General features: G+C 31.6%; 1 protein-coding gene across 6 annotated transcripts; it reads left to right on the top strand.

Moving 5' to 3' along the window:
• Window positions 1–7,737: 7,737 nt before the first annotated feature.
• On the top strand, window positions 7,738–24,214 carry LOC113846049 (PHD finger protein ALFIN-LIKE 4-like). Of its 6 annotated transcripts, none has more exons than XM_027473868.1 (5): window positions 7,738–7,986; window positions 8,137–8,169; window positions 10,371–10,599; window positions 23,102–23,234; window positions 23,666–24,214. In XM_027473868.1, exons 1-5 carry the CDS (start codon window positions 7,890–7,892, stop codon window positions 23,933–23,935), a joined length of 762 nt encoding a protein of 253 aa, XP_027329669.1. In that variant the 5' UTR covers window positions 7,738–7,889; the 3' UTR covers window positions 23,936–24,214. The 6 variants fall into 6 exon arrangements, with proteins under 6 accessions (XP_027329669.1, XP_027329673.1, XP_027329670.1 ...); XM_027473872.1 differs by having other exon boundaries at window positions 23,684–24,091; XM_027473869.1 differs by having other exon boundaries at window positions 23,102–23,241; window positions 23,670–24,091.
• Window positions 24,215–24,671: the final 457 nt, after the last annotated feature.

Raw genomic sequence — 24,671 nt, 5'->3', positions numbered from 1 at the left:
CTAATAAAATAAGTTTTTTTATTGGAGAGTGAAAGGCATTAAAAAAATTTAAAAATTTATATGATTACTTAAAAAAAATACGTGACTTATATATTTTTATTTTAATTATTCATAATGAGATTTAATAATTAAAGTTTATTTTTGTCATTTTCACATAATATATATATATATATTGAAAGATAAGATTATAATTTCCATAAAAATCTTGTTAGTTATTTTTATTGAAAGTATTATATGTTTCTTAACATACACATGAATGGGCAATCTTGTTCATTTGGTATTGTACTTTAGAATAAGATAGCGATATAATTGTTTTGAGTGTGCTAATCGTGATCAAAAGTGCCTACATGCATTTTTTTAAATTATTTTATTTTGATTACACGCATCTTTTGATCATTTTGCTTGAATAAACATTAGATTTATTGTTTAATTCTATGCCAATAATATAATAATAAGAATCTCAATTCGTGATGGCATTGGACCTGTCTGTGTACAAAAAAATACGTATGTCATGATTATGTTCTAACAATTATATCGAAATAAAAGTAGCAAAACTTGAAAAGAGGGCAATGTGCACTGCTATTTCAACTAAGATTCTATATTTCACATATTTAATGTTGCTATTTATGTGCATTTCAACTTGGACCACGATTGGGCACGTGAAGTCGTTGGCCATTTACTGTATAAATGTGTCTGACACGTGGTGGAGGACCCGTAGCAGCTTGCTTGATCACTAATCATATTTAATATTTTGGGATTTAACCTCACTTTCCTCTACCTAATTCTATTACCAAAATTAAAAGAATAATTACAAAAGGAAACGTATTAAGGATATTACTTTAAGAATTTAAAATATTTTTTTATAGTTTAAAAGTATTAATTAAAAATATTATAATAATTCTTAAAATATTATGAAATATTTAAAATTATAAAATATCTTTAAGTTTGAGCTCAAAATCAATGACGGATAGTTCATAATTATTGTTGATTAAAAAAATTACACATAATTGAATAAACACAATATCTCTTACTAAATATATCCAAACCCTAAACACAATAAATAATATATTTTCGAGTTAAAAAATCATATAACTTACTTCTTTTATACAGGGACTGTTACTGTCTAGTAAGTTATTTATTAGATACTTATTCGACACTTTTAAAAATTAATAAAATTAAGTACGACATTTGTTCAACACTCCTTTTACTTTTCCTGTTCAGAGTTTAGAACTTACTTGTGAACTGTGATTCTTGCTGCTGCTTTTTTTCACGTTCTTGTACCCTCTTTTTCCTAAGCTCCTACAACCATTGTCTTTCTTTTCTAGGTCTTGAGCCCATTACCTTTTTTTAGGCTTTGGGCCTATTGTTCTTTTTTTCAAGGTACCCATAACCCATGCTTGGGATTACTCTTCGCACTTTTTTTTTGTTAATTTTTCTATTAAAAAATTTGTAATTTTTTCTCTAAAATATCCTTTATGATAAAATAATCAAAAGACCTTCTCAAATTTTTATTTGAAATTAAATATTTTTATATTTTCAGAAATTAATTTTCAAAAATACTAATTCTTTTCAAAAGTAAATTTTTAAAATTAAAATTTTATACTTACAAAAACAAGTTTCTTCATTTAGATTTTACACTTTCAAATATTTTGATGATTAAAATAACTGTTATGGCTGCTAAAAACTGTCACAAAAAAGTAAATTTTTAAAATGGCAAAAGCAGTTTGTGTCTCAAGGGAAATTGATGCTTCTTCTGAGTGCTAAAAAATATATTTAAGGCGGCTTTAGCAACTAAAATAGTAATTTTAATGACCATACTTTTTTTTTTTGTATTAACACTTCTAAAAAATAATTTTTGAGAGTGTAAAACGGATATCTATATTAATATTAATAGTGTGTATAATTATGTTTAAATAGTCATAAATTCATATTTAGTATTATGCTACTCGTTGTATTTTTTTTTTATTGAATTTATGTATTTATATTTTTTAATATATTTTTAATACATGTTAAGTTAAGTACATGTACTCTTAAAATAACTAAAATGAAATTGAATAAAACTAATATGACATGCATTTAATTTTCCGTTTTATAATCTATTTTACACTGCCTTCTTTGCAAAACTTTTTGGCTTTCTTTATTTGTCTCTCCATTTACTGCCTTATTCTATGCAAAGTGCAAATTTCATTACATCAAATCAAATTCGAAAACATGGAGCTTCTTATCCTAGATGAAGTATGAGATTTATTTTTTTTATATGTATTTTTATGGTTTTTGTATTTTTAACATTTAAATATAGATAAATTCTAACTTTATTTTATTTTAATACATTATTTCACAATATTTTCCTAACTTCTCCAATTCAAATATGTCACGCTAGGAAAGAGTTGATTATCCTCTATATTTCTCTATCTGTGTTAATGGAAATATAAAGAGATTATAGAATGGACACATAATTATTTGTATAGGTCTGATATATTTTGATAGTTGTTTACATTTGATTGGAAATTCGAGACATACGATTGTAGCTATACGTAAATATGTAGGGGTGGAATTAAATATTAAATATTTAATTTAAAAAACATAAAACAAGATAAGTGCTACTAATGAAGGTTTACCTTTTTTTTAAAGGAAACTTGCAACAACGTATTCTTAAAAAAAATCATTATGTATGTTGATTCGTTATTAGAGTTTCATTCTTGGAATTACTTATTTTTGTTATCATTTATAAAACTATTAATAATGGAAAAACAAATTAAAGAACTCAATTGATGTGTGAAGAAAAAATTTCTTTCATGTAGGTGTCATGTCCTTTTGTCTTAACTACATGATTAGCAAACACAATCGTTAAAAAAGGATTTTTAAATTGTATTTTTTAGTCATTATTATTTTAACTTTTTTTCTTAATATTCACTAAAATAAAAAAATCTTAATTTTCAAATAAATTGACCAAAAATAAAATTTTTAAAATAAAAAAAATAAATATCAAACTTTAAATGTATTTTTTTTTATAAAAATCTCAAAATTTAATTTTTTTAATACATAATTTATATCTAGTATATAAATTGCATTAATTTTGAGTGACTTATATATAAGCACAAGATAAAACAAGAGAATACGTATTAAGTATAATTGTTTTTACACATAAGTTACATTATGTTAATATAACTTATATTATATCTATAGGTTAATATAGATTGTGTGTCATGTGTTTGTGATAAGTATAATTGTGGTCATTTTTGAACAAAAAGTGAGTTGCTCCGGACTAGTGCGACATACAATATATAACAAATTATTCAACTATCATGTAACTTATGCATTATTGATTGTTTAAATACTTGTGGAGAATATGTGATTAATAATTGCCTAGTGTGACATTAATCACCGAAAAAAGTGTGATACAAGGAAAATGTGACTGAAAATTGTTATACAATTCAATAGAGTTCAACTGATCTACATTGTTGTTTGTTTAATCCTTAATTTTTTTTATAATTGTGAATCAATGTATTATAATAATTAGGCAATGAAATAACAAGTAGATTATCGAGATGTTTTTGTATAAGTTGTCTTTACAAATAAGATAAAGTGTGATCAAATATACAAGTTATCCAATTTACAATGATAATGATGTAAGTTTGATGTTCAATTTTTTAGTCCAAATTCCATAGATTTGTATCATGTAGATGTTCATCGCTTTGTAAAAATGTTAATTCAGCTCTAAGAGATTATAATTCTCATGAATTAGTTGTTGAAGCCTCAATCTCTCCAACCTATGAGATCGTCATAAATAACTTTGAAGGTCAAAGAGAAAATATGGTGATGTTATGGTAAGTTCAAACTTTACACAACTTTATCATCTGTTGGACTATTGGATGATGACCCTATTGTTGGTTTTTTCATTTTTTGTTTAAATTTTATTGAGTACAAGAAAGATGTGGAAGAAGAGCAATGTGATATGTCTCTGTATATAATGAGAGTGATAGAGGATTTGACAAAAAAATAGAAGATATTTGTCAAATACAACTTTTGATATCATAGCTTGTATCACAATTATAGTCTTAGTGTCAACATAACATGGTTGCTATTCAACATTGGATTTCAATTCAACGAATCCTAGTAGTGTTGCTAGGTTCTTAAAGAAAGTAAGTAGGGTTGTTGAATAACATAACTATATGTTGCTTACCCCTTTAAGACCAATGGCGTCAAGTTGTGTCTTATGTGTCACTAATTGATTGATTACGTATTAGAAGTACATTTGAAACCCTACCACCATGAAAGAATTATCAACCATTGCAATATTTTTATAAGAAATAATAACATTTTACATGTATAAAACCAAAATTGTTTTTAAGCAATTACCTTATTGTTAGTAGAAACCTTAGTGAAAATTGACCACAAGATTATGGACTACGCATTCTATACTAACTAGAATACTTTAAAAAGGCTTAGTAGACATAAATTTTGACAATATTGTATTTGCAAGCATGTATAATGCACGATACAAGAATACTATAATTATAAATCTTCAACTAAGATTCTCACACTAGTTGCAAATCACTCAAGTGTGGACTAATTTAAGATGGATTCAAGCTCCTAATTTGATTGCAAATAAAAAGTCATCAAGTATTTGGATACAATATTGCCTCCAAATCAGCATTTTATAGAAGCTATTGGAAATTTGCACTAAGACATAAGATATTCACACAGTTTTTCTCATGTTCCTCCTAATTGAAGTGACTCTAAGCATATTCTCACACAATGCGAAGATATTGCGATTGAGAAATTTCTTCCAATCATTTGTACATCCACTAATAACTAGATTGTCTACTTGCAATCTTGACTAGAATGTTACATCTTTAAGTGATTATACACTCTTAATATGAAAAATAGAATGTGTGTATTTTTGGGTGTTATCGCTCAATAAACGCACTAATAGATGTCTTATAATAGTCATAACCTTTCATCTATGATAAGTGCAAAAATCTAAAAATTTTAGGAGTAAAGCTATAGCCATAGATTGGATGAGTTAATTACAATAGATTTATGCTTGAATAGAAGACTCAAGTATGATATATAAGATCAAATAACTAATGTTAAACTACTAAAACAATATTAAATTATAATTTTTTTTGACAAAATAGACTAAATTAATTAAACAATCACACTAATAAATGTCTTATAATAGTTATAACATTTTGCCCATGATAAGTAACATAATCTAGCAATTTCAAGGCAAAGTTGTATTCATATATTAGGTGAGTTAATTGCAATCAGTCTATGATTAATACAAAAAACTTAAATATGACATATTAGATCAAATAATTTATGTTAAACTATTAAAATAATATTAAATTATAATAAAATAACTTACAAAAGACTAAATTAACTAACTAAAATTGATTGCAAGTAAAACTAAAATATAAGATAAATTAAAATAAAAAAATAATAATTTAAACAAGTAAATATAAAAAACTTTATTTACTCTTCTAATCTAATAAATTATTATCATAATGAGATTTTGTCAATGCATAATCTTTTTTCTATATTTTCTTATTTTACTGTGATAATTATCTTAAACAATCTAAATTCTTTTTCTCAATAAAAATTGCAAAAAAGCTTAAACATTTTATATAAAAATATGTATTGTTTATCAACATGCTCATATTAACATAAGTTGCATTAGGATACATTTACTTATATTTTGTTTAAAGATTAGTACGGTCATGTTTATTATAAAAATTATCTATTTGCATAAATTATGTAAGATTAGTACAATTTATGCACAGTTTTTTCTTAAACATACTTTTAAAAAATATTATAAACAAGACTTAAAAACAAGACAGTTAAAAGGTATTTTAAATAAATTTCATTTACTAATTTTTATTTGACAAAGAAAAAATATATTTAAATTTATATTAAAAGATTTGTAATTATAAATTAAAAAAATTTATAATTAAGCGTCCAAGTAAACATCAGTTTAAAATATTCAAACATGAAGTGACGTATGTTATAATTTTTGTGTGAACTCAAATGCGGCATGTTAGACACAACTAATAAAACTGTGGCATAACATTAAAACAGAAGTAAAGTAAGTAAAAATAAAATTAAGAAAAAAGAACGATAAAAGTTTGATACCTTGGAGAACAAGTTACAGTTTCTGATGACATTACCCATCAATAAATTTTGTTTTAAAATGGGCATCCTTAGCGGCAGGAGAAGTGTCTTCCTCTGTGTCGGCTGCATCAAAAGCCCAACAGTTACTAAACCAAACCAATCACAGGTTGCTGTTTGAACCTCAAAACTCCGTTACAAGTGAGTAGCAACCCCCGCGATACCATTGTGCCTTGTCTGATCATGGGAGAAACGTGTCCTCTTTCAATTTTTTTTTTGCAAGACTTCTTTTTTAAGTGTGTTGCATTTTTTAATATATTATTATTATTATTATTACAATAATCTAAAAATTTAATTTAAATAGACTAAAAAGTGTAATTATTTGTACATTATTCATGAATCATCATATGGACTCTAATCATTAATTTTTGTAAAAATTAATATACAAATTATATTCATAATTTATTTTAATTAATTCATAGTATACAAATCTTTACGCATTATACTAAAATTAAATTATTTTTAATACGTTGTTTATCACACCTGTCTAGTAAATCGCTATTGTGTTTATGTTCACATAATATTTACTCTATTTAATATTTTATCGTGAGGGCATTTGCACACTGTTGTGAATATTTGAAAATTTTATGATAATATATATATATATATATATATATATATATAATTATATGTAGGTAACAATTATCATTACAATTAGTTTTGATCATTATTATTAATATTATTTTTTGTTGTTGTAATAGTTATTTTTATTCATAGAAATTTAAATTTTTGCAATCACAAATTATATGTCCCATAGTTGTTATAAATGTTATTGTTATCATTATTATTAATAAATTATTACTATCAAACAAATTTTTGTGAGTTAATTTAAATTTTGAAATTATAAATTTTTAAAAAAATATACGTCACAACAATCTTTATTATAATTATCATTGCTGCAGTAATAATTATCTTTACTCGTAATTACACTTTTCACAATCTTACAGTATTATTGTTATATTACTATTATTATCACTAATAAAATTATTGTTATTATTATTATTATTATTATTATTATTGGATAAATTTAAATTCAAGTAAATAAGTCAAGTGTATGATTTAAATTTAAAATTTAAAATTATAAAATTTTGAAAATAAAATTATAAAATATAAAGCTAATTTTAATAAACTTTTATATATAATTTATATAAATTAATTTTTAAACAAGAATATTTTTGAGTATTCTCAAATGAAAGTATGTTTAGGGGTTAATTAGTTTTTTTGTCATGGTAAATGATTTTGTTATATAATGCATTTATTTTTAATTTAATATTAATTAAAATTATAGTTAATATAATAAATTATTTATTATTAATAATTATAATATGTACTTTTTAAATTTATAAAATTTAAAATAATTATGCAGGAAAACTTATTAATATTTAAAAATGAAAAATGAAGACTAAAAATAAATTTTAAAAAATCGAATAAATAAATAAATAAAAGTGAATGGGAGTGTAACATTAGCCAAGTGATAAAATGTGAGGGAGCAAGATAAGGAAAATTGCTCAAAAAATTTAAAAAGAGGTGGAAAGGGGGTAAACGAAAAGGTAACCGGGTATTGCGGACTCCATAGGCATCTATAAAATCCAGTTAATATTATCCAATTTTTTCTGATTCAAATCCGTTAATAACACACTCCAGAGAGAGTCAAATAGTTAAGCTTCAATATCTTTCCCTCCATTCCATTCCATTCCATTCCATTCACGCTTCCAAGCATGGATGCAGCTGCTCCGTACAATCCTCGTACGGTCGAAGAAGTCTTTAGGGATTTCAAGGGTCGCAGAGTTGCTTTGATTAAAGCCCTCACTACTGGTTCGCTTTCTATTCTCTATTTCTTTCTACTCTATTCTTTTTTTTTTTTAATTTTTAATTTATGCCCTTCTCTTCCTTTCTGATTTTTGTTTCTTTTTTTTTTTTCTCTTTTCCTGTCAAATCAAATTGTTTTTCGCCTGCTTCCTTCAGATGTAGAAGAGTTCTATCAACAGTGTGATCCCGGTAACGTTTTAATGATGGTTACTGTTACTAATTGTTTTTATTTTGTTCTTTGTTTTCTTTCTCTTTTTCTTTCTGCACCATTGAACTGATTGCTGAAGTGAAATGTTAAAAACCTATTAAGTTGAGTATTGATTGAACAGTGGGATTTTCAAACTGTGTTCTGAAAGTATTTAAAAAAGCTCCAAACGAGTTTATTTGTTTTATATATATTTTTTATTTGTCTAGTTGCTTTGACTGGTTTCTACTGTTGGCTCGTGCTACCTTTTTTAAATGGCTGTTTGGTGTTTTTTAAATGAACCAAAATTTTACGGGTCGATTGTGAACTTGTATTACGGTTTTGTTTTTAAGCTATTGTAGCTTAGGGTGGATTGTAATATTCATATGCTACTATATAAGGGAAGAATCTCAATTAGCAAATTCTTCAGTGGGTATCTTTCAATTTTAACTTGCATCATTATTTTAATTGTACATGGGCCCAAAAAGTTTATTTGCCTTTTTTTATTAACTTTTCATTCACACTTTCATATGAATTATATTTGGTGGGTCACAACGTTAAGCTAAATTTTATCTACATTTTAGATGCTTTTGGTACCGTTTGTCCTTACACTTAGTCCTTAGGAAGCATGAATGTGATATGGTTTAAACAAGTACATGCATGCTAGGTTAGACTTGAATTTGTAGAAAAAATAGTTTTTTGAAGATCTCTTGAGCTGGGACGGAACTAGGCACATTGAAATAGGGGTAGTCACCCTCCTGAAGGAAATTTTTTCTGTAATATATTTTATTCACATAATTATGTCCCTTTTTAAATTTTCATAGAATATCTTTATTCATTGAGAGTCAAATAGGTTTTGGCAATATAATCATTTTCTTTGAAATTTTAAATGTTTAAGAAAAAATATAATTTTTTTTATGAATTATAATAAATCACCTGAACTAAAAGTTTTGTTGATTTCTATTAAACTGTGTTGAATTTTTAAACTTTTCCTTATTTTTTACTAAACCAAATTATAGATAAGATAATTATTAATAGTGGAATTAATCATTGTGATTTTGCTCAACATCATTTTATATTTTTGTTTTCTTTACTAATTTTTTGTAGTTCTGTCCTTGCTCTTAAGATGTTAGTATATAAGTAATTATTTTTCTAAATTATTTAAACCAAACATCTATTGTATGTCATAATTTTAAAATTTATGGAATAGGATGAGGTTAGGGTACAATATATAAAATTAATATACTATTAACATAAAAATTTAGAACCCAAATCTTTGATATAACAAGTAAACATTGCAATATGCAAGTCAGGAGTATTTCAAGTGTCCAATGCAGCTATGGCAACCATATAAAGTTTGTGTTTCCTTGCTCAACCTTGTCTTTAAAATAACTGTTCTAATCTACTAAATTTGTTTAACTTTAAAATTTAAATAAATTGTTATAACAGAGAAAATATAAAACCTCTTAATATCATTGTTTGCATTATTTGAATTTATGATATTTCATGTGTAAAGTGCAAGCTAAAACTTAATCAATAGCCCTAGTGTGTAGTAAGAGTGAGAAAATTTGAATAGAAGAGGAATGTTTGGGTTACTTGAAAGTTAAAGATTCATCACTTCAGTAGATGGTTGGATTAGGTTAGGGATTTATTTTGACTGGAGTAAACTGATTGCTTAATATTTTCACCCATGATACTGGATTTACGGTGCGTTTGGATATGTAACTTATTTAAATGCATATTCAATAAGCTCTTTTTAAATAATGACTTGTGTCATAAACATGAAACTTATTGAATAAGTTAAAAACAATTTATTTATTTTGATAAGTTATACCAAAAAGCTTATTGGAATAAGCTAAAAAGAGCTCACGGGAGTCATTAGCTATTACCATTAGCTGTCCATAAATTCTTCCAAACAGGTCTTTAGTAGGTAACCTATTTTTCTTGGAAACAACAGAATTTTCTGTTAGCTTCTATTTTTCTGTGTATCCAAATATCCAATGTAGTACCGAATAAGAATATTTTCTTTTGGGGGTGTTTTGTATCCTGAATGAGTGGTGATTATATGCTGTCTTACCATGCTACTATATTGGCTCCCAATTGCTGATTATAGTTTTGTTCTTATAACATTTAAAGTTCTTTGTACTGTTGAAATTTTTGCATTAGACTTGGGCAGTTTAATTGATTTATGAGCTTTGTGATGCAGAGAAAGAAAATCTTTGCCTCTATGGATTTCCTAGTGAGCAGTGGGAGGTCAATCTGCCAGCTGAGGAGGTGCCCCCAGAGCTTCCAGAGCCAGCATTGGGCATTAACTTCGCCAGAGATGGGATGCAAGAAAAGGACTGGCTGTCTTTGGTCGCTGTACACAGTGATGCTTGGTTACTTGCTGTGGCTTTTTATTTTGGTGCTAGGTTTGGATTTGATAAGGCTGATAGGTATGTGTTTTGTTAGTCTCTTTGATAAATATGTGAGTTGGCTGATTATTTTATCCCTTAAATGATGCACATGTTCTGATCTGAGGTAGCTTAGGCTTGGGCCAACTGTTTGGATTATGGGACATTGTTCTCAAATCATTTCAAAATTTTAAACCAAGGATGGTTTGAACCTAGTCTTGGAACTAAGATTTTTTGCTGTTTCGTATGCACGTGAAATGGACAAACAGAATTTTAGGGTATAACAAATAAATGATTAGATTAGACACAAGATAGGTGCATTGTTTAACCGATAAAGATAAGAGAGGTAGGAAGTATATGATTGTCTATAGTAGCATGATGACCTAAATTACCTCTTATATTGTTGTCTACCTTCACAGTTGGAAATAGTTGTTAGTATGGTGAAATCAGCTGATAGTTGAAATAAAATATGAATGTGTTACGTTTTTAATGGAGTTTTTGTTGGTGTGTTCCTTTATTACTAGTATAGAACCCATGTGATGCACAAGCTCTTTTTTCTTGTTATTTGTGCAACTTAGTGAAATAACAAGATAAAACCTGTTTTTAGGGTGCCTTCATCGCACCATAGAACTTTTCCCATGTCATTATCCGACAACCCACCATCTACTGCCTTATTATTTCTGACCAGCAACCATACTAGGAGGTGCGCCTCCCTTAGATCAGATAAAACCTATAAGCACCCACCTAGAAAGTTTGAAAGCCTCCAACCATCGTCCAGGCCTCTCTTTCACCTCAAGCAGGTTCAGACATGTTCATCTATGTCTCTTTTTCCTATTGGGACCATCATCCTGTCCTGTCATGACCTATGGAGCTGTCCTCCCTCAGATCACTGTTTGATATTCTTTCGTGCTGTTATGGCAAAAGGGGAGGGACCCAAGACATTGCCTACTAGAGTTCATCAGACACCTCTGAACTCATGAACTTTTGACATTGCCTTTCTCTAACCAACTGTGGGCCTAGATGCACAACTTGTCTGGAGAACCTTGACGGAAAGAAAGTGACAAAACCACATCAAAGGAAAGGCCTTAGCTGAGGGCGATGAAGAGTTTGGGGCCTAAGATGAGAAGGATTCTCTAATTATGACTTGGTTAGAAATTAGCTGGAATTACATTTTCTTCTCCACTACTCGAGAGATTTGGAATAATCTCCGTCAAACCTACTCCATAAAATAGGATGTCTCCCCTTGTTATGAACTAGAGAGTAAAATCTTTAGTGCTAGTCAAGGAACTCTTTCAGTGACAGACTACTGAAAGTTTGCATGGCTTATGGGTGGAGCTAGACTAAAATATTCCTAAACTAGAGACAAATACTTCTGAATTTGGGAAATCCACCTTCAATAAGAAGGTCATTGATGCTCATATTGTAGGCGAACAAGTTACACAAAATAAACTTGTTTTAAGTTTCATGGGAACAGAAAGTTCTCAGACAATTGGAGGATTTAAGGGCCTAACATTGTGACGAGATTATCAGGTACTCCAAATGACGTGTTGTATGCTCCTTAACTCCAATAATCTTGTTTCTATCTAAAAACTTGCAACTTGAAATGTATAGTAACCTTTTTCTTCCTTCCCACTATTTCTCTTAGAATCTGACTACACTGATAACGATTGAAGTTGTTAAGAAACACAGTGGGTTATAATATATACATACAAAGTATAAGAATGAAGGACAATGTCAAACAGGTGTCACAATCTTGCCTCTATACAAGTTTGGAGTCCAAAGTCCCTCCAATTTGGCTTCAACACAAATGTGTAGGCCATTTCCCATTATGTGTTCTTAGATCTTATGTTTCTTTTATTGTTTAGAGAAGAGTCTAATGAGTAATCTTATTGTGATATTTGTTACTTTGCAAAATATTATCATACAATTTTTTCTAACAAATATAATATCTGAACACACTAGCTCCAATTGCTTGTTCAGTTACTAAGTCTTTAATTATCATTCATCAATGATTAGGCCATTTGAACCTTCTAAAACTATGAATCATGGTTCCAAGTTTGTTAAAGTGTCCACTTTAAAGGCTTAATTAAGTTTTTGGTTTCTATAAAAGTTGCACAATTTAAACTTAATTCCTATAAATAATGATATCAAATGGCTACCATGGTAGCACCGTTGCGGAAAACAGTAGCAGTTTTTTAACAATCAGACATATGGTGGGGCATGGCAGGTCAGGCAGCCATTATTTGCATGATGATCACTGCAGTTATGGCAGCCATGGCAGAAAAAACAGTCCGGAATCTGCCAAAAAAAAAAAAGAATTAGGCTTGTTGATTTGACCTAGTACCACATTGACCCAGCATAAAAAGCCCTAAAATGTAGACTTTCTACCATGTTTGTCTCTGTTGTCAGTCTCAACTACGTCTTTCTCTCTCATAGCAACCTCCCATCTCCTTATCTCACCTTCCTTGTAACAACCATGAGCTCCAGCAACCCCCATTTTCTGGTTAGCAGGTCCTTTTGTTTTTGTTTTATCCTCCTTCATTCTATTTTTCTTTTTCCTTCTCCACATTTCTCTTATATTTGCCCTTTCACCATTTTTTGTTTCAACTTTCTCCTCTCATATTTTCTTCTCATTTTATTTTGAGTTTTCCTTCTCTAGTTTTCATCCATTTTTTTTTCTAACACTGCTTCCTTGGTTTGAGCTGCAATTTTCCTTAACATAGCCTATAACAAGCTTCTTCAAATCCTTCAAGGGAAATTAATCGGATTAATCCAATAAGCTTCCTCAATTAGTCTTTCTATTTTCCTTCTTTTTTATCACTTTGTTTCACTTGAGACTTGATTGCTTTTAGTTTGTATTAAACGTGTGCTTTGAGACTTAGGCCATTATCTTATTATGAGATCTATATATGAGTTATATGATATTATTTGATGATTTTCTATCAATTATATTCTTGATTTTGACATATGTAGTACGCTTTTTCGTTTTATATCACATTTTGCAGTGTTTTTAATATATATATATATGTAAGGAATGGGCCTGAAAATGCTGAGAAAGAGGTGGACCATGTAGGGCCAAGTGAGAATAGCAAGGCAAGACACGTGGCAGTTGACACAAAGGCATGGTGAGGAAAAGCGCGTGATCTAAGCAAGAGAGCACACGGTTGAAGGATTTCATGTAGGATAGCCACTAGTATAAATATCGTAATTGTAAAGAGAAAGAGGGTGGATGGTTTAATTGGAACTTTTCTCTCTCTAGTTCAATTTCTCTGTCCTAACTGGCACTCCTTTGACCGAGGGCTATTGTTATTGTTCTTTTTCATCGCTTGTTACTGCATTTTCAAAACATTGTCCTGTATTTCAAATAAAATCGCCATTATTAGTACTCTGCTGTTTCGTTAATCCCTGTTATTCTTTCCCTCTTGAGTTGCTTTATTACAATTGGTGCTTTCTTCAATTCATGGTGGAAAATATGCGTCTAAAGGAGATAGCTGCTGAGCTCTCTCGTTTGAAGGACTCTACCATAGACGTCAAGCAATTGACAAAATCCGTTGCTGCTACAGATCGCAATTTGCAAAGCTTGATTGCTGCACTCAACGATCGTCACAAGGATGATTCTGCGAGATTTGAGATGTTGAAGACTACGATGGACTCGTTACTCAAGTCAGTAGCTGTGCTTGAATCTGGATTTCGTCCACCATCCTAGTCGTCTTCATTCCAGGTTCGTAATGTTAGGCTAGATTTTCCCAGATTCGATGGGTCTGATGTGTTCCAATGGATTTTTAAGGTAGAACAATTTTTTGATTACTACAACAATTCAGATGAACAACTTTTACTCATTGCTTCTGTACACATGGACAAAGAAGTTGTTCCATGGTATCAAAATGCAGTCTAGAGCTGATTCTTTTCCTTCTTGGATTGCTTTTACTCGTGCTTTGGAATTGGAATTTGGCCCCTCACCCTATGAATGTCCTTGATCTGATTTGTTTAAGCTTACTCAAGATGGAACAGTGCATGATTACTATATGAAATTTACAGCTCTAGCTAACCGTGTTCAGGGTTTGACCACTGAAGCTCTACTTGATTGCTTTGTTGGAGGCTTGCAGCAAGTCATTTGTAGAGATGTGCTTGCCCAAACACTGTCCACATTGATGCGATGTGTCTCCTTGGCCAAGCTATTTGAAGAAAAATACACCCTGAAATAAAAAACTTACCCACCCAAAACACAAACTACAAATATTAACCATTCCTTGTCCCAGTCCGTCAAGTCCTCAACCTTATCTCCCTTATTACCCAAACTTGCCACCACTAATACCTCCAAAACTTCCAATGTTAAGAAGATTTCCCTTGCTGAAATGAAATTGCATAGAGAGAAGGGCTTGTGTTTCACTTGTGATGAGAAGTTCACATAAGTGTCCCAACAAACAATATTTGTGGTTACAGTTAGATGAGGATGATGACTGCAGTGACTTACAATTATCCTCTGTTGATAATGTTACTGAGGATGCGACCTTAGTGTCATGTCAACCCCATTTGTCCTTTAATGCTTTGAAAGGCTCTGCTGGCCTTGGTACCATGTGGTTTAAAGGGCTCATTAATGGTTTACCAATTCAAATTCTCCTACATAGTGGAAGCTCAGACAATTTCTTGCAACAATAGCTACTCACTTAAAATTGCCAGTGGAACCAATACACAACTTCAATGTATTGGTAGGAAATGGGAATTCACTTGTGGTTGAAGGCTTTATTGAGGAACTTGAAGTTTCAATTCAGAATCATTCATTGTTGCTGCCTATTTATTTGCTGCCAATATTAGGTGCTGATTTGGTCCTTGGTGTTTCTTGGTTTGCTACCTTGGGAGCACATATATCGGATTACAGTACCTTGACCTTGAAGTTTTTGTTGAATGGTCAATTTGTAAATTGCATGGAGAGCATGCTAAACTGTCCACTCAAGCACAATTTAATCATCTCAGGAGAATGTATAATACTGATTCTATTGCTGAACTATATTCCCTTCATTTTTAGAATCCAATAGAGCCTCAAGATCAATTCCTGGAATTACCTGATGATACTAATCCAAGATAGACTTATTGCTTCATACTTATCAGCAAGTTTTTGCTGTACCTTCTGGTTTACCTCTCATTCGATCTCACAACCATGCCATTCCTCTTGTTCATGGTTCTAATCCTATCAAAGTCAAGCCCTACAGGTACCCTTTTAGTCAGAAACAGCAGATTGAAAAAATGGTTCAAAAAATGTTACAAGGTATAATTGTACGTGACAACAGTCCTTTCTCTTATCCAATCATTTTGGTGAAAAAGAAGGATGGTACTTGGAGATTCTGTACTGATTATAGAGCTTTAAATGCTATAACAATAAAGGATAGCTTTACCATTCCCACTGTTGATGAATTACATGGTGTCCAATTTTTTTCTAAGTTGGACCTCAGGTCAGGCTACCACCAAATTTTGGTTAGAGAGGAGGACAAGCATAAAACAGCATTTCAGACTCATCAGGGGCTTTATGAATGGTTGGTTATGCTATTCGGGTTAACTGATGCCTCTGTTATATTTCAGAGTTTGATGAATGAAGTGTTTCAGAAGTTACTAAGGAAATGTGTCTTAGTATTTTTTGATGATATTTTAGTATATAGCCCTTCTTGGTTGGTTCATCTTCAACACTTAGAATTGGTATTGCAGCTGCTACAAGAACACAAATTGTATGCTAAATCTCTAAATGTTCTTTTGGTCAACAAGTTGAATACTTAGGCCATACTGTTTCTGGCTCCGGAGTTGCTATGGAGGATAACAAGGTACAGCTATTTTGGCTTGGCCATTACCTACCAATCTCAGACAGCTGAGAGGATTCCTTGGTAGCACGAGGTATTACAGAAGATTTATTTGCGGTTATGCAGCTTTAGCAGGGCCACTAACTGAATGGTTAAAAAAAGACAACTTCCACTGGACAGATGAAACTTCTTTAGCTTTTACAAACCTTAAGAAAGCCTTAACAATTGCTCCTATTTTAGCTCTACCAGACTTTTCCTTGCCATTCACTCTTGAAACCGATGCCTCAGGTGTTGGAATAGGTGCTATATTAAGTCAAAACCTGCACCTCATTGCTTTCTTTTCAAAGAAAATGTCCTCCTCAATGAAGAAACAATCTGCCTATGTGAGAAAATTATTTGTTGTGATTGAGGCTATAGCGAAGTTTAGACACTACCTATTAGGCCACAAGTTTGTCATTAAAACTGATAAAAAAAGCTTGAGATGTATTATGGATCAGAGCTTGCAAACTCCTGAGCAGCATAAATGGTTATGCAAATTGCTTGACTATGATTTTACTATTGAGTATAAGCAAAGGAAAGACAATATAGCAGCTGATTCTCTTTCAAGATCTTTCCACATGGCTTGGTCTTAGCCTATTCCTCAATTATTGTCATTTTTGTATGAAGCACAGCAGCAAGATCCTGAAATAAAACTCATTTGGGCCTCTTGTTCCAACAATACTAATAGCAAGCCTCATTACTCCTTACATCAAGGATTGTTACTGTGGAAAAATATGATTGTGGTCTCTGCTGGTCATGATCACACAAGCCATTTTACATGAGTTTCATAGCTCTATGATTGGAGGTCATGCCGGTTTTACCAGAACTTTGGCAAGAATAGCAACTCAATTTTATTGGCAAGGAATGCATAAGGATGTGAAAGCTTTTGTCCAACAATGTCTATTGTGTCAACAAGCTAAGGCAGCTACTGCACTTCCCTCAGGTTTATTGCAGCCATTACCCATCCCTGATCAAATTTGGGAAGACTTAGCCATGGACTTCATCATTGGCCTACTTGCATCTCAAGGTTTCATTGTGATTTATGTGGTAGTTGATAGATTATCCAAAGCAGCCCATTTCAATCCTTTGAAAACAAATTACACAAGCAAAATAGTAGTTGAAGCCTTCTTCAAGAACATAGTCAAATTGCATGGTTTTCCCAAATCAATAGTTTTTGACAGAGACAAAGTGTTCACAAACCATTTTTGGAAGTTTTTGTGAAAATTTATTGGTACAACTATCAAAATGTCCTCAGCTTACTATCCTCAGTCTAATGGTCAGTCAGAAATATTGAACAAGTGCCTGAAATTATACCTTAGGTGCTTCACTTTTGATGCCCCTAAAGAATGGTCAAAGCTCCTCATTTGGGCTGATGAGTATTGGTACAACACAACTTACCATACTAGTGCAGGCATGACACCATTTAAAGTTGTGTATGGAAGGGACCCTCCTCAGTTACTTAAATACATTCCTGATGCTAATGATCCATTTGCTGTCAAAGAACAATTATTATCTAGAGATGCCATTATCCATAAATTGAAGATTAATTTGCAGCGAGCTCAACAAATGCAGAAAAAATATGCTCACAAGAAGAGATTGGGTGTTGAATTTTAGGTGAGAGATTTGATGTTAGTGAAACTACAGCCTTACAAACAATATTCCTTGGCCTTGAGAAAGAATCAGAAACTGAGTTTACCAGCTTCAGCTAAGATTCACCCAGTCTTTCATGTGTCTCAATTAAAACTCTATCGTGGTAACCATGATCAATCTTGTGTACCTTTACCAATATGTGATACCGAGATTCCTCCAGTGGTTCAACCAGTTGTTGTCCTAAAGTCACGTGTACTTCTTCAAGGAAACCAATAGATTCAACAATTTTTGGTTCAGTGGGAAGATGGCTCTCCAAATACTGCTACTTGAGAAGGTAATGCTGTGTTTTTGAAAACATATCCTCATTTCAACCTTGAGGACAAGGTCGATTTTGATGGGAGGAGAATTGTAAGGAATGAGCCTGAAAATGTTGAGAAAGAGGAGGAGCATGAAGGGCCAAGTGAGAATAGCAAGGCAAGACACATGACAGTTGGCACAAAAGGCATGGTGAGGAAAAGCGCGCGATCCAAGCAAGAGAGCAAACGGTTGAAGGATTTCATGTGGGCTAGCTACTAGTATAAATATCGTAACTATTAAGAGAGAGAGGGTGGATGGTTTAATTAGAACTTTTCTCTCTCTAGTTCAATTTTTCTGTCCCAATTGGCACTCCTCTGAGCAAGGGCCATTGTTATTGTTCTTTTTTGTCACTTGTTGCTGCATTTTCGGAACATTGTCTTGTATTTCAAATAAAATTGCCATTATTAAGACTTTGCTGGTTCATTAATCCCTATTATTCTTTCCCTCTTGAGTTGCTTCATTACAATATATATATATATAGTTTTATTATGGCTGCCATGTGTTCGCTATAATTTTATGGCAGTTTTTTGGCTTTTTGCCATGACTCACCATCTACCCTTGATAAAATGTTGCTTATAATATATTTTATTAAGATATAATCTCTACTTTTTAACGAATTATTGTTTTTAGTTTTTTTAGTTGATGTGGTTTAACCAAAAGTTAACACTTGGCAGTATCTCAATAGACCATGTCTTAACAAAATATTTTAGAAAAACTAAATTAAAATTGTACAACTTTTATAGGGATTAAACACTTAATTAAGCTTTATTTTAAATTGAGTCTTGTTAAATAGGAAAACATATTAGGAGTTTTGTTTTTAGTTGTGTCAATAAAAGAGTATATCTTGGGTTTGAATCATATTACTTCTAACTTTAGGATATCAATATTATGTCACCTTTATAGATGATTTTTCTTGTTGCACAAATAATTTTATTTAAAAATTATTTTGATATTTTCTTTGTTTTTTAATCGTTCTTTTTTGAAATAAAAGCTCAATTCAACACTTAAATTAAAATGTTGCAAATGCTTGCGAATATTTGTCCACTTCCTTTCGGTCTTTTTTTTCTTTCACAAAGTATTTTACATTAGTCTTCCTATACTCATACACAACAAAATAGCATTGCTGAATGAAAAAATTGTCACTTGGTGGAAATAATTCACTCTTCTTCTCCAAAACAATGTACCGCTCTGTTTCTGGGGGATACTATCCTTACTACTTGCTATTTAATTAATTGTATGCCCTTTTGTATCCTTAATAATCAAGTACTACATTCCATTTTATATCCTAATCAAGACCTTTTCTCCCTTTCCTTTTAATTCTTCAATTGCACTTAATTGGTTCATGACCTTATTCCAAGTTAAGACAAACGCTTTACCAAATCTCTTAAGTGTCTTTTTCGGGTTACTCTCGTCTTCAGAAAGATTATTGATATTATTCCCAGTCCTTTGTCGTTACCTTGTTTATGCATATGTCAACTTCTTTGAGAGTTATCCCTTCTTCTCTTCTCCTTTTGATACTGCTGGCAACTTGGATTCCATTTCTTCAGGTACTTCTCTTCTCCTCAACCTGTTCCTACTTCTATTCTCTCTCCTCATCTTTTACTCTACCATAGGAGGAATCTCACGAATTTTGAGTTACAATAATTAGAGTTTAATCCTCCAGATTCATTTGCTACTCCAACTGTCTTTCCGCTCCTATTTCCTGAACAAGAAGTATTCATTGCTTTGAGCAAAGATGTCAGGTTCTGTCATAATCCTATTTATGTTTGTTACTTGAATTATAATTTCGTATCTCCTTCCTGTTTTGTTTTTGTTTCTTCCTGTATCTATATCTCAAAATACATATAAGACCTTATCTAATCCATGATGATGACAAACAATGGTGGATAAAATAACTGTCTTACACTCCATGGCACCTAAGATTTAGTTCCCCTCTCTCCAATTAAGACTATCGTTGGATGCTAATGAATATGTAGATTGGACCTGATGGAAAGGTGGACAGCTTAAAATCAAGATTAGTGGCCAAAGGATAATATTCAGATATTTGGTATTGACTATGAAGATTCTTTCCCTCCCGTGGCCAAGATTGATTTTGTTCATCTCTTTTTAGCTCTTTTTGCCATTTATCAATTGTCTCTTCATCAATTAGACATCAAGACATCAAGAATGCATTTTGTCACAGAAAATGAGAAGTTCTTATGGACGCTTCCCTACACACGGGACATCTCTTTTGGTATGCTGCGTATGATGCTTCTTTTATGGCTTGAAGCAATCCCCACACGATTGGTTCAACCATTTTAGCATTGTATTACAACAAAATGGCATGACTTGCTATAAGGGAGATCACTCCGTCTTCTTCCTTCACTCATCATACGATACCCTGTGTTTACTTGATAATGTATGTGGATGACATTGTTATTATTGACAATGATAGCATGGACATCCAAAAACTTGAACAACACTTATCCCATTATTTTTAGACAAAGGATTTAGGTTGTCTTACATATTTCCTAGAAATTGATATACACTTGATAATCCAGCAATGGGATTTCCATTAATCAACACAAATATACACTTGATATTCTCTCTAAAATAGGAATGCTTGAATGTCAACCAATTGATTCTTTTATGGAGCCCAATCTTGAGCTTCTTCCTGGTTAGAGGGAGCCTTTGAAAGACCTAGAAAGATATTGATGCTTGGTTGATAAACTCTATTACCTCACAATCACTAGACTTGACATCACGTTTGTCATGAGTGTAGTCAGTTTTTAATTACTCCTTGTGATAGTTATTGAAACACAATTGTCCACATTCTCAGATACATAAAGAGTGCATCAGTCGAAGGATTACTTCACCAAAACAAGGGGAACTCTGCAATTGTTGGTTACTTCGAGGAAGTAGTGTATATAAAGACACCATTACGATATGATTGTCAATGGAGGAAACAATTTATGTTGATTGAGAAAGGCTTTGTAAGGGCTCAAGCAGTCTCCCTATCGCTAGTTTGGAAAATTTACTCAAGCTATGATGTCTTTGGGATATAAGCAAAGTCAAGGTGATTATGCCCTCTTTATAAGCATTCACATGGTGGAAAATTGACACATCTTTTTAGTTCACCTGAACAAAATGATTATTATAGGTAATGATGGTCCTGAAAAGTAAATTCTGAAAGAGAAACTAGCATCACAATTTGAGATGATCAGATGAAGGATCTTGGGAAGTTAAAGTGCTTTTTTGGGAATTGAAGTTTCTTAATCAAAACATGGCATCTTCATATCTTAATGAAAACATGTGCATGAAGTCCTTAATGAAACGGGCAAGTTGGGATGTAAAACTGCAAGAACTCCCATCAAGCAGAATTATCAAATCGGGAGAGGAAGAACCTTCAGCAGTAGACAGAGCAGTATCAGAGGCTTGTGGTATAACTCATCTATTTAGCCTAAAGTTGACCTGGTGCAATTTATGCACTAAGTGTGGTCAGTTAGTTTATACATGACCCATGAGAAAGACAAATTAAAATTCTCTACTATTTAACTAGTAATCTAGGGAAAGGATCGCTATTTAAGAAGGAAGGCAAACTAACACTGAAAGGCTATACAGATGCAAATTGTGCTGGATTAATTATTGGTAAGAGGTCCACCTTAAGGTATTGCATGCTCCTAGGTGGAATCTTGGTGACATGGAGAAGTAAGAAACAAAGTGTGGTGACACAATCAAGTGGAGAGGCAAAATTTTGATCCATGGCACAAGGTGTCTATGAGCTGTTATGGATGAAGATTGTGTTTGATGATCTTCGAATACAGTATGAAGCTCCGATAAGACTGCTCTATGACTACAAATATGCTCTTAGCATTTCTAATAATCTGGTTCAGCACGATAGAGTGAAACTTGTTGAGCTAGATAAACACTTCATTAAAGAGGAATTAGACAGTGTCCTTGAAGAGACATCACATGTTGCTTTGGAAAACAGCTAGCAGATTTGCAAAAAGGCTACCCATAGAGCAATTTTGAAAAATTTCTAGCAAGCTGGGAATGGTAGATATTCACCAGCTTGAGGGGAAGTTTTGTAATGTGTTTAATATGTATATTTGTCCTTTTAACACGTGCTTAATATGTTGTATAGGATTTAATAAGATTTGCACCCTATTACCTTAAATACTGTAACCCATAATTTTATCGTAGGACTTTATGACCTTGGTGGTATCAATACTTCAATATTGTACCCTGTAATACACAACAAAATATTCAGCCTTTTCTCTTCTTTCAAGTCTCTTCTACTATTGTACAGCTAACATTTTACAAGTTGTATTAATTAGAGAGAATCTTTTGCTTGAGTTGTTTGGAAAGGGGGTTTTTGATGAGAAGGGGAGGGGAGGACAATTTTTTTTTAATTAAATATATTTAAAATTAATACTTTTTTCAAATAAAAAATATTAATTGATATTAATATGAATTTAATCATGCATTTGTTATTATAAATGATATATAATTATTTTAATTTAAAATTAAAAAATATGTTATCTCCCTCTCTAAAAACCTTGTCCTGAACATACGAATAAGCACATAATTTCTTTCTATACCTGACATGAATTCAATGCCATAGCAGTTCTGATACTATTACAAGATTTTGGTGGTTTTCACCCTAAGTTTGTCAACTGTGCTTCGATTTGCATTCTTTCATGACTTATAATTGATCGTTTTACCCTTTCAAGTTGCAATTAATTTGAGTCGTCTTCTTTTAGTAATATCTACTTCTCATCTTCATGCAGGAAGCGACTATTTAATATGATAAATGATCTTCCAACAATATTTGAGGTTGTTACAGGGATGGCCAAGAAACAAGGAAAGGAAAAGTCATCAGTTTCAAATCATAGCAGTAACAAATCAAAATCAAACTCTAAGGTATGCAGTCTTAAAAATCAACCTAACTGCCATCCCCAACTTTTGGCTATGAAGTTAATTGCCTTTTTCTCTAAATGTTGTGAATGCTGGGTACTGATTATTTTTGAGAAATAATTTCATTTCCTCAAGTTCTCTTGGAAACACAAAATAGGCTAATGATTACATTTTGTTTTATATATGGGATTTAATGCGTTAAACTTTAGATGTGTTAGCACAGGTTCATAGTTCAGCGAAAGGGGGATGACCAATTTTGAGTGATTATCCTTTTATTTAGCAATGTGTTATGGTGCTTTTAGATGTTATCATTTGAACTTGAAGTGAAGCAGCATTCTGGGAGCCAAAAAGTATTTTACAATTTGTAATGAGATATGGTTTCTGATAGGGATTTAACCATACATTGTTTGTTATCTCTTTTGGTTTGACAAATGCAGCGAGGTTCCGAAACAAAGTATTCAAAATCAATGCAATCAAAGGAAGAGGATGAGGAGGATCTAGGATTGGAAGAGGAAGACGAGGAGGAACATGGAGAGACTTTGTGTGGGGCATGTGGAGAGAGCTATGCTGCTGATGAGTTCTGGATTTGCTGTGACATTTGTGAGAAATGGTTCCATGGAAAGTGTGTTAAGATTACTCCTGCAAGGGCAGAGCATATCAAGCAATACAAATGTCCATCTTGCAGCAACAAGAGAGCTCGACCTTGACAATGGCTAGGAGCGCCTAGGAGGGTGGCTATAATCTTGGCAATTTTATGACTACTAATTTGTTTAGTAGGTCAGGTTTATTAGTCTTGCTGTCAACTTCAGGTATATTGTTTCAAATGTTACATTAGATTTATTTGCTGCTGTTGAATTATCTAGTTAGGGTCTTTATTTCATCAGTGGACTTAAATATTGATCTGTTGTGCTTCCTTAAATTTAGTGTAGCTGTAGCTGTAACTGTACTGTGTGTCAATATCTTAGTGAAGTTCATATTATCCATCGTAACGTAATTCTTTTCTCCTACAAGTTCTAACATTTGTTAATAATTGGTGAAACGTAAAAGGAAGGAAGAATCTGCTCTAGTTGTTTTTTTTTTTTTTTTTTTTTTTCTGTCAGAAATTTTGTTTTGGTCGAGAGTGCAGCAATAACCTGCTCCCTTTGTCAAATAGCGCACAACGGCACAAGTTTAAAAAAAAAAGGCAATCTTAACCCAAAAAAAAAAAAAAAGAGAAAAAAAGGATCAAATATTAATTTTTTTTAAATGTATTGCGTTAATAATGTACTCAAACGTTTTAAGATGCTAATCTATGGTATAGGTACGAGCTGAAACAATCTGACATGTGTACCTCTAATACGTCAAATATTCTCTAAAAGCCTTAATGTTTTGTTTGACTTAGAAGTGAAATAAGTAGAAATAAAATAGGAATGAATGTAAATAAAAAAATAGTAAAAAGAATAC

The sequence above is a fragment of the Abrus precatorius genome, unplaced genomic scaffold, assembly GCF_003935025.1.
Source record: "Abrus precatorius isolate BTA unplaced genomic scaffold, Abrus_2018 Scaffold8, whole genome shotgun sequence".
Classification (NCBI taxonomy): Eukaryota; Viridiplantae; Streptophyta; class Magnoliopsida; order Fabales; family Fabaceae; genus Abrus; species Abrus precatorius.
Note: the sequence above shows the minus strand (reverse complement) of the source record. Positions and strands in the feature narration are given on the sequence as shown.